Source organism: Chroicocephalus ridibundus, chromosome 3, assembly GCF_963924245.1.
Source record: "Chroicocephalus ridibundus chromosome 3, bChrRid1.1, whole genome shotgun sequence".
Taxonomy (NCBI): domain Eukaryota; kingdom Metazoa; phylum Chordata; class Aves; order Charadriiformes; family Laridae; genus Chroicocephalus; species Chroicocephalus ridibundus.
Window position 1 is genome coordinate 51113611 of NC_086286.1, and position 13149 is coordinate 51126759.

The window sequence follows — 13149 nt, forward strand, 5'->3', positions numbered from 1 at the left end:
TTGAGACGTTGAGATGTTTATTTCTCAGCTTTAACAGTAAGTATTGCTGCTTTTCCCCTACCACACAGATTGTAAATAAATGCCAAGTTTCTAAGAGTAGCTCCAGGAAAGAAAGCACGGTTCATGACAAGTTACATTTCTACATAACGCTTAGGAAATGCCAAATCCTTAAAAACATTTGAGGAACTTGCTTAAAGATGCTGGTGGACTTAGCAAGCCCTCCCTTGTCACATAATGTGTTTTGGAGCTCTAATGCAGGCTGCTTCAGTAGCCTAGCTGTCAGGAGACTAAGGTGAGCTTCAAGCTGTCTGCTCCTGCGTTTCATTTACCAGGCTAATGTTCCTCGCTCTGACACTTTCTTCCCCGAGACTGCTTTAGTGACCATTCAGCTTCATAAGGTCCCATGTCCAGATTCTTTTCCTACCCATCTGTTACTGCTGGAATCAGGTAAAGTTAAGGCATTTTTACCCTTGTGACATTATTTAGGAAAACAAGTATTATTACAGCTCTCTGGTCGCGATGCTCGTGCTCTAAGCACCAGAGCACTGCACGCAACACAGCAGCTGTTATATATTCAAGGGTGAAATTCCAATAATAGTACGCTATATAATCTGTGGATAAATATTTATGCTTGTGAAGGTTAAGTGACTTGGAGTACTATAAACTCCAGCCTTTTGGGCAGGCCACTGCAATTTAAGCCTTCTGGCAGTGACCTACCAATGACCTCTCTCCTAGTCCAGAGGCAGAGTGATTGCTGGAGGTAAAAATTCAGAGTGGATCCTGAGGCCTCTGCTGAGCAATAACGCAGTGCATAAAACACATCAGATGTTATTTGAACTCAGCTACCCATCTGAGAACTGCTTGTCATCTCTGACGTTGCTTAAATTTCCTTGAAACTTCTCCCGGTGTAACTTCATTCACAAGCCCTGCATGATGTTATCTCAGCATTGGTGTAAGAGGGCGAAAGCCTCTTGAAGATGACAAGTATATCACAAGCTGAGTGTTTGGTGTTTTGTTCACATGATAGGGAAGTGCATAGTTAACCTTTTCTCACGTGCACCTTCAAGGTTGTGATGTGGTTAACTTGCTTCAGAAATGCAAGTGAAACCACAGGCCAGACTACTACTCAAACAATTGTACAAGTTAGGTCCCATTTGCCGCTAGGATCTGAAGTTCAGGGCTGTTAGCATTCATGGAGCAAAAAAAAAAACCACCACCAAACCCAGAAGAGGCAAAGTTGTAGTCTTAGTGAACGCAGCAGAGCTGGGATTCACTCCAAACATTTATGTGTTTTCAGAAAGTTCTATAATCCCTCATTTGCTTCCTGAGCTGCGTTCCAGAGGGATGATAGATACGGCCTTACTCCTTTTTCTCCATCTCAGTAGTACCATTATTTTGTACCTAAAACCAGAGAACCGAACTCCATTCAATACAGCTGACGGGTTCCTTTACACTTCTACCTGTCGGTAGTGCATTAGGAATGACCCCATCCATGCTAGACAGCAGAGGAAGCCACGATGACACGTCCCGTATTAATCCAAACTGGGAGGAAGTATTTCACTTGCTGCTTTGAAGCGCTGGAATGATACTTAGACTCCTGCCTTCCACCGAGAAAACAGAATGCACCCTTGGCCTTTCAGCAGTGAGCCATCCTGAATCAGGGTTCTGTTGACTTAGTTCTACTTGCCCAAAGGAAACACACCAAAACCATGTCTTGAATTAGCTTTCCTAAAAAAGCCTGATTTATTTCTATGTCATTCCACCATGGTTGGTAGCTGTTGTCAATACTTGCTATTATCTTTGGAGCAAGAACATTATCAGCAGGTTTATGGCTCACTAATGCCACGTTGAGGATTGTTTATTTTATCTGGCAGTTGATATCTAAAAGAATGGCTTTAGGACAACAATATACATTTCAGTCTGAGGAACTCATTAATAATACTCTAATCCACAGGAGTCTTGGGTTTTATTTTGCTTTACTCGGCACTGGGAAATTTTTTTTCTTGACTTGTCCTCTCTGAACTTGCCGAGCACGAGTTCCAAAGCCCAGAGACTGCATTGATTCCGTTAAGTACTTCTGGTCAGGAGATATGCACAGCATCACCAGCAGTTTAGCATCACCTCCTAAAACCACGAAAAAGGCAAAACATACTTATTTACCTCATTATTTTCAGTAAGTTATACACAGGTAATGTATTTCTCTACACATCAATGAGCGTAGGTTACCATAGCTTTTATGAAGCAGAAGACAGTACATGAAGAGGGCTGTTAAAAACAGACACCTTCTTCAAGGGGAGTCTGCAACTAACAATATGATAGTTGACCCAGTAGAATAAATGCTTTACAACTTGTAATGTAGATTTTTTTTTCCCCTTAGAGCTTCATCAGTTAGTCTGCATGTATGTTATGGGCCTGGGCACTTCATTAAGCTTTGTCAAATGTTTGCAAATTCAGGGTAATGGCAAAATGGCTTATTTGCATGATAATAAAGCAAAGCAGACTTAGAAGTTCATAGAGAATGATTAAACAAACAAGGAAACTGCCACTTTCACCATTTCACCCTAACACTGTCACCCAAGTCACACAGCAGGCGTGGTTAAAACCAGGCTCAGTGCCCATACAACATGGCTCCTAAACTCACTTCTTTCTTTGGCTTTCCCTTTTCACAGGGGGAACTCCAGTGCTAGGTGAAATTCAAAGGTTAAGCAAAAATTAATAGTCTTTCACAGAAGCTCTGAAGAACTGTTACCTCAGTCCCTGTCAATGCCTTGAACTGCAGACTAGAGGGATGATGCTTCTGGATGAAGAAAAACAGACTAATATACTATATGGATGGACACAAATCTGATGTTGCTGCAGGAGTTACACTTGCTTTGAAAACTATTTCTGCGTAGACGAGGAGCTAGAGAAGAGGAAGTGACCCAAACACAAAAAGAAGTTGTAGCACAGTACGCGCATATGTTCCAAAGCCTCCCTCCTTTGTCTTACTGATACAGGGCATAATGTTAAGGAATGTGCAAACATGTGACTACACCCTGTAGTAATAAAGATTGAAGCTTAACTTGTAAACTGTACCTGATGTGAAACACCAGTCAAATGCAATTATTACCCCATACACAATCCTATTAGAGATGATGTGATTATTCCAAGTGTATTCCTAAACTGAACCTTGGAAACAACAAGGTTTAGCCAAATTCAGGAGGAGTTCAGAACCCTCACAGTGTACTCGCACTGCTCCAAAGCCAGAGCCTTTAATAGAGGCCCACATACAATGGAAGAGTACAAGATCACCCTCTAGTTCTACACAACAAAGGAGAGGAAAGACTGGGAAAAGAAATCTATATTGTTAAACACAAGTCAGAATAATCCCTCACCTATGGAGTCCTGAAGCAAACGTGTTAGTTTGCTGTTCCGATATGGTACATGAGATCGCTGTTCTGCTATTGCTCCAAGAACGTCTGCTAGGGCAGACAAGCTGCGGTTAATAAATGACGTCTCCCTCAGCACTGCACCTGTCACTCCAGACATACCTAGTACGGTGTAGAAAAAGGCAATGGTAAGACTAAGCAAAGCTGCTTCAACTGTAATGGTGAAAAATTCTGTTGTTGCATCATCTACTTTTGACGCAGCATTTTTGAACACAAATTCTGAACCATGACTTCCAGTGCACCCATGCCAAAGCAAGATGCAGTGATTGTTTACTCCAAACTGCCAACACATTGTTCAGTGCTTCTGCTCTTTGAAGGAAGGTTAAAGAAGGTTCAGTGCCTGCAGATGGTCTGAAGTATTTCTTCAGCTGTACAATGCATCTTGGCTCCACGTGTATTACGGAACTGAGAAAGCAGGAACACCGTAAGATCAGACAACACTGCTTTTGAAAACACCAGTCCACAGTGTCTCCAGAGAGAAGCCTGTTGTGTTCCACCAGTTTTTGTAATAGTCAACTGCCCTGTCTGTATCCCTTAGGAAGAACAGGAGTGACGCTGATGTCATAAGCTGCAGAAAAAAACCTGTAGAGCAAACAGAAATGTGAGGGGTCTGTGTTCACCGAAGTCTGTAACGTGCTCTTGTTTGTGGTGTGATTTGCTGTAAGAAAATCAATAGAGGAAAACAATGCCCTTTAACATTTAACCAGCATGGTGGGATGTAGCTATGCTGCCCTCCAGCAACACTGGGAAGGCTTGGTTTACAAATAAAAGTTGCACCAATTTCAAGAGGTGCTGCGAGACTGCAACTCTGTGAGCAGTCTGGGTAGGTGTGCAGTTAAGTATGATTCCTCCTGTCCTTACTTCTGCCGTTTGGGGAAGAGAAACTTCCTATAAGCATTTAGCATCACATTATTCAAATTCAGCCTTTCTTCAGGATAGTGGATGAGCTACAGATGCATCTGCCATCCCTTCTCATTATCCAGAGCACGTGATCCATGATGCTAGGCAGAGCTAATGGTAGTGGGATGGTCAGATGGGGCTAACGGTTTCTACAACTGCCTTCTGTCCCACCTCTGGAGAGACCGTACAGGATCTTGTTTCCCCTTTAGGCCAGCATTTTGCCAACTGGGAGAACAAGAGAGGTGTTCAGGAGGCAAGTGTAAAAAGGCATAATAACAGAAAAAAACACCTGGATTGGTAGAGTCTCTTTGCAGAGAGGCACAGAGCAAGACAGTTCGGAAGACCCTGCCACAGGGCGTCAATAATCTGAGATAGGATTTATCTCAGACTACCTTCACTGGAGTCTGTGTCTACAGGCTTCTTTTGTAGTTGGTGACAGTGGACTCCTCAGACAATGGATATCACCCTAAAGCAGAAAACTGCAAATAGGTGAGGAGAGTACAGCCAAACTGCTGATTATCTGCATTTGGTCAGATGAACTTCCACAAAGCACTTAGCTGAGTTTTCAAACTGAAACCTAGTTTGCTAAAAAGGGACCACTTAGTAAATGCTCTAAGTGATCCAGGATGGCTATGGAGCAAACAAGGCAGGGTGCTGATGTACATTTAAAGTGTGTGAGATGCCTGCTACTGCTGCTCACTTAGATTTGTCCACATTTTAAAACAATCACGGGTTAACAGCTGCCCTCACTTTTATCTGAGCAAGTCCAACACCTTCAAATCTCCAGCAGCGCAGCTGATGGCGGAGGTTAGTCCGCAGTTAGTCTGCGGCGCCCCATCTAACACTGATGTAAGTGAGCGCAGTTCTGGGCTTCACTGGAGGATCTGGCCCGCTGAGCCCCAGACCAAGTAAATGGGTGTCCTGGTTGAACTGAGAGAACAAACACACACACTGTTGCTCAATTACATGTCTACCAGTTTCCAGCATTAAGAGCAAATGAAAAAAATAATGTATTATATTAGGTTTCTTTGTAGAACAAAAGTTTAACAGTGAGTAACAGCAAGAATTCTTGGCAGCAAAGTAAAAGACTCTTTCATAATACTGGTTCAGTTTTCAAAACATTATTTCTGGAATGGTACATTTGGCTGCATGGCTTTTCTTGGTAAGAAAGCTCGTCCTTTAGGAAATAATCAAGTTTTTGAAATTATTGTGTGCATAGAGGAGGGGGAGGAGGAAAGCGCTTTGAGGAAACAATGAAAACAATATTATCTTTTCAACACTAACTTCCTCCAAGACTTTTTCCATAATAAGGCAGAAAAACTCACACATGGTAATATCAATTATTACAGATATTTGTACTATTTAAATAATTTATGCACTTTACACATTCCTGTACAAAGACATGCTAATTTTCAGAGTAGAAAAACAGGCCTAATAGAACCAGTCTGAACAAATAATATACCTATGATATGGGTAACCGCCCTGGGCTTATTTTAGGCTTATGCAGTCAGATTTTCAGTTAAACTGTACCAGTGTAAAACTGGAACAATCAGGCCCACGATTTTTTTTTATGTCAGGATCTGTGGGTTTAAACCACCCGCTGTGTGAAAGCAGGGTAGCACGTTTTCCTACATAAAGAGGTAAAGGCAGCTGTTGTAACCTAGATCTGGGAGGATCCATGCCCATAAACAGACACGTTCACTTACCGACACATTCGCTACCAGCCAGATCCACCAGCTGCAGTCTAGTTTTGACTTGCTTCAGTTTCTCAGTGGCTTCAAGTTGTGCTGGTGAAGAGGCTCTGGAAGAAGAGGTGGATTTATTGTCTCTCATTTTTTGTGGAAAGGTGCAGGAAACCTCCTTATTTAGTCTCTGACTGGTTTGTTCATCTTCCCATGAAGTACCTGATTAATGGAAAAAAACAAGGGGAGTTTCTCACTGACACTGGAAATTGAGATGGGGGAAAAAATGGGGTATCAATAGGGGAAGTACAATATCTGCTGTTTTAGACTGTTCTAACAGAAGCAATGTACAACTCCGAATCAATGGCATGGGCAGGCCAAATGACTTTTTCTATCTCATTTAAGGTTTTGTTCATCAAACCAATCGTACCGGTTGGTAACAAGACTTGTTGTAGGTTGTGTTGTATCTAATATCCCCATTGATCACGCTTCTTTGTGAAAAACAAGAAACAGGAGTCCAGTAAGGATTTTAAAGGGGCATTTTTTCATGTTTTAGATTGACTGCAACCAAAGTGAGATTTTGGATGTTTGGGAGCTGTAAGCTCTGAAGTCTGTTTCTATGTATTTGAAACATAACCTGCTGGTGCTGTGGCAAGAAAAAAGTTCATCCTGCCTCTTCTATTTTGTCCTTTGCTGCTGTTCCCTCTAGATTTCCTTCAGCCCTCATATGCCACTGCTGCATCTCCAAATCATGAGCTATTAGCCTCAAAAGCATTACTCCCAGTTTTTCAGGTTGGTTATCTACTTACTACTAGTAGTAGTTCTGCAGCTGTACTAGTCTGCTTCATATCGTTCCTCTCCCTCAACAGCAGCATCTGGCTTTTGTTCTCTGCTGGGAAGGAAGAGGAAAACAGATTCTTTGGGAAAGCTACTTTGACATTAGCTTAGCAGGAGTATATGCAAAAAGAGCAAAAAAAAAAGCACTTACGCTTTTTTTCTTCAGTGTTTTGTTTTTCATCCCTCTCTCTCTCTCAAAGACATAGAAGAATAAAAGGCATATACTCTGCTACAGGTAATAGAGACAACAGGCTCTCCTGGGGACTGAGAGAGTCTAGTTGCAACAGTAAAAAGTTCCCAGCTGCAAAACTTGAGTAAGGAACAGACTGAATAGGATTGCAGAGCTCTGTCTCTTCAGCTAGGCCAAAACCTGAGCTGTTCACAGTGTAGACAGAGCAGCTGTGTTGGTTTACACTGAATAAATGGCATCAGGCCACACAGTGTAAAAATAAGTGTTCTCGCTATTCTTCCATTTCAGACAAGGAAGTTAAGAATCTGCTCTCCTCAAACAACAGATATTACTGAAGCAAAATGCTAGAAGACTTTAATCAAACCTGAAAAAGTGCTGACTTGTCAACCCTGGCTTTAGATGCAGGACTCAACACAGACTTTACAACTTTTTATTTAGTGACTTAGATCTCCGGTGTTGAGATACTTAACAATAGCACCTAGCTTTTACATCAGGAATTTCTCCTTTTAAACAAGCCAGAATGCGCTGTCACACTGCTATATTGAGGTCTCATTTACGGTGCTGCTCTGCCCCTCAGGATTGCTCATCTTCATCCATGCACTATGAGCTGAAAGCCTGAGTTTGCATTCAACGTAAATTAGACATTTCTATGGAGCTCTGCTGCCAGACAACATGACTGCAATTTGAAATGGCAAAGGGGAAGACTGGACTGGACAAGATGGCTGGTATGCTAACGGTGCAAACATAGTGTTTTGAAAAGTAACATCTGTCTGATTGACAAGAATCTGGAGCTGGCTAGAGCTAACATCTGGAACACTGGAGCTGAAACTTGTGAAGTAACTGTGTCTTTTGGCAAGGCCCATAGGTAAGTGAGGGCACTGTTTGTTCTGTTTTGCTAATATCGCTGGTTTAATTTCTGATAGCAATCTAAGGGAAAAAATGTTAAATATTTTCCACTTTCTAAAACCATATTGTTGTTGCAGAGTATGAAGGAGGTGGACCACAGCACTGGAAGCAGTGAGCCTAATTACAACATGAGCAAAAGAAAACAAAGTTAACCCCCAAAAGCCAAAGTTATTCCTAAAGCAATAAACTGGTAAGCCTTGGTGTAGTAATGAAAAGTAGAAATACAGGTTTTGCCATAGTAAATAAGACAACTATGTTGTCTGTTTCTAGAGTGGCCTATTATTAACAATTCAAGAGACTCTGAATTTAATGGACATTTTTGCAAGGCAGCAGGAAAAAAAAATAATTCTTTCTCACCCAAAAGCATATGATGATCCCTAAAATGCATAGTTAGCTTTACCACAAACTTAGAGTGAATAATTATATGGTATGTCATACAAAGTGATTTAACTACTGTATTTGAGTATCTGTCTTCTTGTTATCTTATCTTATATCTTATCTTATGATTTATTGATAACATTTATTTCAATAGTTGTTTTATGCTATGAAACTTCAAGAACTCTGTAAGTCAAGACATGGAAAGAAAAGAAAAGGTTTTATGAAAAGTGAAAGTTTCAGTAGCATTCAAACATCAAACTGGTCTTTTATTTAAGAAGGTGCGTAGAAGTTAATGGAAAAGGTGCTGAGGGAATGTATTAAACATTAGAAAAAGGGGAAAAAAACAATATGAAAATCTCTCAGTCCACAGACTGTTTTTCAAAAAACAACTGGCTCTAGATGTATTCTAGTAACATCCTACTTACCACAGTTATCTTCAGAGATAATTGTGGTTATGGTCAATGTAACTACCAGATGAGAACGAGAGGAATGAGCGTGCACCAGTGTTGGGTGCCTGACTCTCAGCTGTAGGCCTCTATTGACTAGATGCAAAAATTCAGATGCATTTTCAACAGTCCTAGAAAGTAAAGAAACAAACAATTTAACAGACTCACAGTAAAAATCACATGAGAAAGCTGACAACTTAGACATGAATTTGAGCATTTCCACTTCCCCACTCCTTACAGTAATCTCAGTTTTGAACTGCATAAACAACTGCATAAAGACTTTTTCAGGTGCGATATAGTCCAAGATGAAAATTGAAGACAAAAGCTGTGATGTAGTACTGAAAGTGCTGAAGAAGGGGTCTGCCAGCCTTGCAGGTCTATAGGTACTGTAGCTCTGCTCTGGAAGTGACTATAATTTCTACATGTCCACACTTGGGAAGACAAGACACAGATGTAGACATTCCTGGAATCTCTGGTCTTACAGAAACGGAGTTGTCCAGTTTATGTTAAGGTAGCTCCTGTTCTTTTAGGAGCTGCACAGAATTAGGGCAAAAAAAAGATATTTCTGTGGGCCTTTGGAAATCATATTTCGCATTTGGAATTAAATTCAGAATCCTTGGAAAAAAGTTCAGTTCCACTGTTCAATAAGCAGGGACTCTAGCGCAGCGTCAGAATAGACAGGCATAAGTTTCTATAGACCATTTTATCTTATACTGTCTGTTTTCCAGCTAAAAGCAATACTGCAAATGTGACCAATTGAAGGGCAAAAACCTAACACAGAAAATGAAATAAACACTATGATTTCCCCCAGGTTTGCAGTGCTTAAAACAGATGAGGTAAGATTGCCTACCCTTTCCTTTCACTGCATTGCCTTCTTCAATAACCACTCAAGTTACGTCACCTAAACATTAGTTTCTAGATGGGGGTATAAATTATTATGACTGCATATCACAGCCTCGTTACAGAATGCCTTGTAATAGCAGAACCATTAATAACTCTCCTGACAGGCTGCAAGCTTGGTTCCACATTGCCGCAGTCAGCAAAAGCAAGCATGTGATAAAAGGCAAGGCCTTCATGACTTAGATTTGGCCGATTTCAGTAAAAGTCACACTGGGCACAAACTTATTTCGTCCTAAGAAGAGCCATACTTGAAGAGTTTAGAAACAAGAGAGCTATACCCAACTAAAACAATTTCCTCTGAAAATAAAGTAATGGCATGTGAAGAACAGAAAAACACTTAGCGACGCCATGCTTATAGACACTTAAGGGAAGCTGCCACCTAAAAGCAGTTCCCTGTGTAACCAGGGCTGCAGGAGATAAATGATCACTATGGACTTTGCCTAACAATCCTGAGCCGCACATGCTGGCCCCCCCTGTAGTATCTTTGCCTCTGTGCAAGGCACTGGCAAGGAAGCAGCAGCTCTAGTTCCTACTGTCAGAGAAGGCAGAGCTTCACACTGGGGTGATGTGACTATTGCCTCAGATCCAAGGAGGCAGATCCCGCCTTCCTAAGTTTTGAACTGCATCTTCCAGTAGCTGGTCAGCCAGGACTGGATAGAGCCTGAGAGGTAAGCAGCCTTCACTAGGATGTAGCAACAGGCAGTCGGCTTCTGGAAGCTGCTGCTGTGCACTGGCAAGGGGTCAGTGCTGCAAGCTGCTGTCCTCCAACTAGTGTTTGCAGAAGAAGATAGGCCTCAGGGTATGCTGTCAGTGCTGGTCACCTACTGGGAAACCGCAGTTGACTTTGGAGGTAAAAAGCATCCCCAGCCCAGCGCTGCAAGCTTGGCACAGTAGCTTCTCGGCAGGACTGACAGTAATAATTTTTTAGTATAATCTCTACGACTTTATCATACTGTATGTACCGCACGTTCCAGGACCAGATTCTACAAAGAGAAGCCCTGTTGTGGTTAAGTTAAAAATTTGATGCTGAATATTCTCCAAAGTCAACCAAGCCATAAAAGAAGAAAGAGACTGAGGTTTTTGTGAGTCAGTAAGATGTACATGTTAGCAGGAAAGAGACTACTGTACTTTAATGGACATATGGAGAAGCCAATGAGACCCAGCAGGCCAATATATTCTAGACGAAATATTATCACAAATGAGTATGTGTTTTTATTCAAAGCACCAGCTGTTTACTTTAGATTTCGGGCAGCTGGGTGGCCTCATTCAATGGTTCCCTTACTTTGTTTGGGTTTGCTTTTTCTTATTAACCTTTCTGTGTAATTATTAATATAACCTGTTTATGACTTGGACTTCTTTTGCTGCTTGCATTGTAACTGAGACACAAGTCCATATTCTTATTTATATTTGCATTAGAATTGGGTATTTCTCAATTGATTGAGATAAATGTTTTTTAAGAGCTGTTTAGTTCAAGGCACCAGGTTACTTTACTATAAATTAAAATTTACAGAAATAAACAGAGCAGCCATTTTATTAACTAGAAGGACAAATAAAACCTTATTGCAGCTTCTCGTTCTTGTCTCTATGGCACAAGTCCAGCTACATCTCACCCCTCCCTTCCCCAAAGCCTAGGAAAAGAGATGGGTCACTCACTAACTATGCAAAGCTCCCTTGGGAGGGCGAGTAGCCATTTTTCGGCCAGCATCTTGGTTAGTGAAATACTATAATTAAAAGTTACTTAGAGGTTCTGATGAAGCAGGAAAAATTAAACTCCCATCATACCCACACTGTCTTCATTTTCTATGTCATACGGTTTCTTTCTTCTCTAGTCAAAGGAAAAAGATTAGCTCCTTCAAGAAAGATTCGGCACGCACAGGTTAAGGTCTGCTCACAACCTGTTCTGAAGGAGTTTTTCATTCCCTTGACAGCAGAGCCTTAACCAGATGCTAGAAGTTGGAGTGCAGTCACAGTTGGGGAAATCCAAGAACAGAGACTGAGAGAAACCCACCAGTCAGCATAATACAGACAGAGAGGGCAAAAGGATTCATTGCTTCAAGCTCCAGTCATTTTTAATTCATTCCATACTCTTACGGAACATGCAGACTGCAATCAAAGATGCAGAATTTCTCTGGAAATCATATTTAACCTCAAGACTGAAGAGCAGGCATACCCCAGATAGAGATGTTAATCCTTCCTAGAATATTGCAGTGATTATTATTTCATAGAAAGAAAGGAGAGTTATATAGCCCCACAGTGAAGAAAACCACTTTAAAATTTATCTGGGGTCTCACTTTTCTATGAGCAGTTCAATGTCTAGGAAATACAAGTCAATAAAAGTATGTAACTAGGTAGAATATAAATATGTTTGCGCAACCCTCCACTACATTCTTGTATTTTTATCAAGGCTTTCTGGCAATAGCATAAACCCACATAAACAAACAACTACTAGCCTGCTTGTGTGATTAAGTCCCACAAGACAAAAATACTGCCTTCAATTATTTCCCACCGAGGGTGCATTTTATTTTAACAGGGAGGTGGGGGGGGTGTGCTTTTCATATCTGACTTCTAATTCCTCCTGGAAAAGTAGAGACTAGACCATGAAAAGCATTATTATAGAGAAGTGAAGAAAAACATCATGTTCTCCCCAGAAACATAAAACACTATAATGCTGTGCTAAACATTTCAATAGGGCAAGATGTTTTTCACAAACATTATTTGCTCAAGGAGCAGAACATTTTTTCTGTTTCTAGACCTCTCTGTAGTGCACGAGCAGAAATGTTCCGTTCTGGAATCTGTTCACGTGCTGGGCGCTCGCAGGGAGATGTCTGGTAGCTTAATTCCACTGAGTAGCATCACCTTGCTGGTGCCAATAGTACTGCTTGTCATAATTTTTGTTGCTAATATTGATTTAATACTAGCATAAACAATACAGCCATTACTAAAATGAAGCATCCGAAACAGATTCACCCTTGTTAATGGATGAATTATTATGCACACGTGATTTTTACCATCCAATTAGCCAAGGTTAGTGTTTTATATATAACAAGAAAGTTATACATTTGCTTTGTGTACTACACATAAATAACACCAAGAATCATTCCCATGTGTACTAGAACAAGCCTTTGTAATGCTTAGCAAGTACGAGAAGGCATTAAAGTAAGTATAGGTGTAGCCTTAAATACCTTAGCTCTCCCTACACTGCCAAGATAAGTAAATAAGAATCAAACTTGCCATACACCAATGCTAGGAAGGTATACATCTTAAAACTAAATGAGTAGAAGCTTAGCTACTTCTTAGCTTTCAGTTTGAAGAACCTGGATTTTCAAGAACTACAGGCTCAAATGCCAGCATATGAATCCCCACTTTAGTACCTCTGGTTATGAAAACAGAACACTAAGCAGTGTGAGATGGGTATTTCTAGTAAAAGATAACTTTAAATCTTATTCTTTCTAAAGTACATTTTTTTTTAACTCCAATGCGTG

General features: G+C 40.8%; 1 protein-coding gene across 6 annotated transcripts in view; it reads right to left on the reverse strand.

Annotated features, from left to right (window-relative positions):
* KIF25 (kinesin family member 25) overlaps nucleotides 1-13149 on the reverse strand; it is a 47067-nt gene continuing 33918 nt past the window's right edge. For 2 of the 6 annotated variants that reach the window (XM_063329124.1, XM_063329128.1), the window contains exons 12-15: nucleotides 8747-8898; nucleotides 6035-6232; nucleotides 3375-3530; nucleotides 1-2124 (exon numbers count right to left, since the gene is read on the reverse strand). In XM_063329124.1, coding sequence (XP_063185194.1) covers nucleotides 1967-2124; nucleotides 3375-3530; nucleotides 6035-6232; nucleotides 8747-8898 — 664 coding nt within the window. In that variant the 3' untranslated portion in view covers nucleotides 1-1966. Of the gene's footprint in view, nucleotides 2125-3374; nucleotides 5259-6034; nucleotides 6233-8746; nucleotides 8899-13149 lie in introns of those variants that run through there. The other 4 variants (XR_010070309.1, XM_063329125.1, XM_063329126.1 and 1 more) reach the window with 4 other exon arrangements.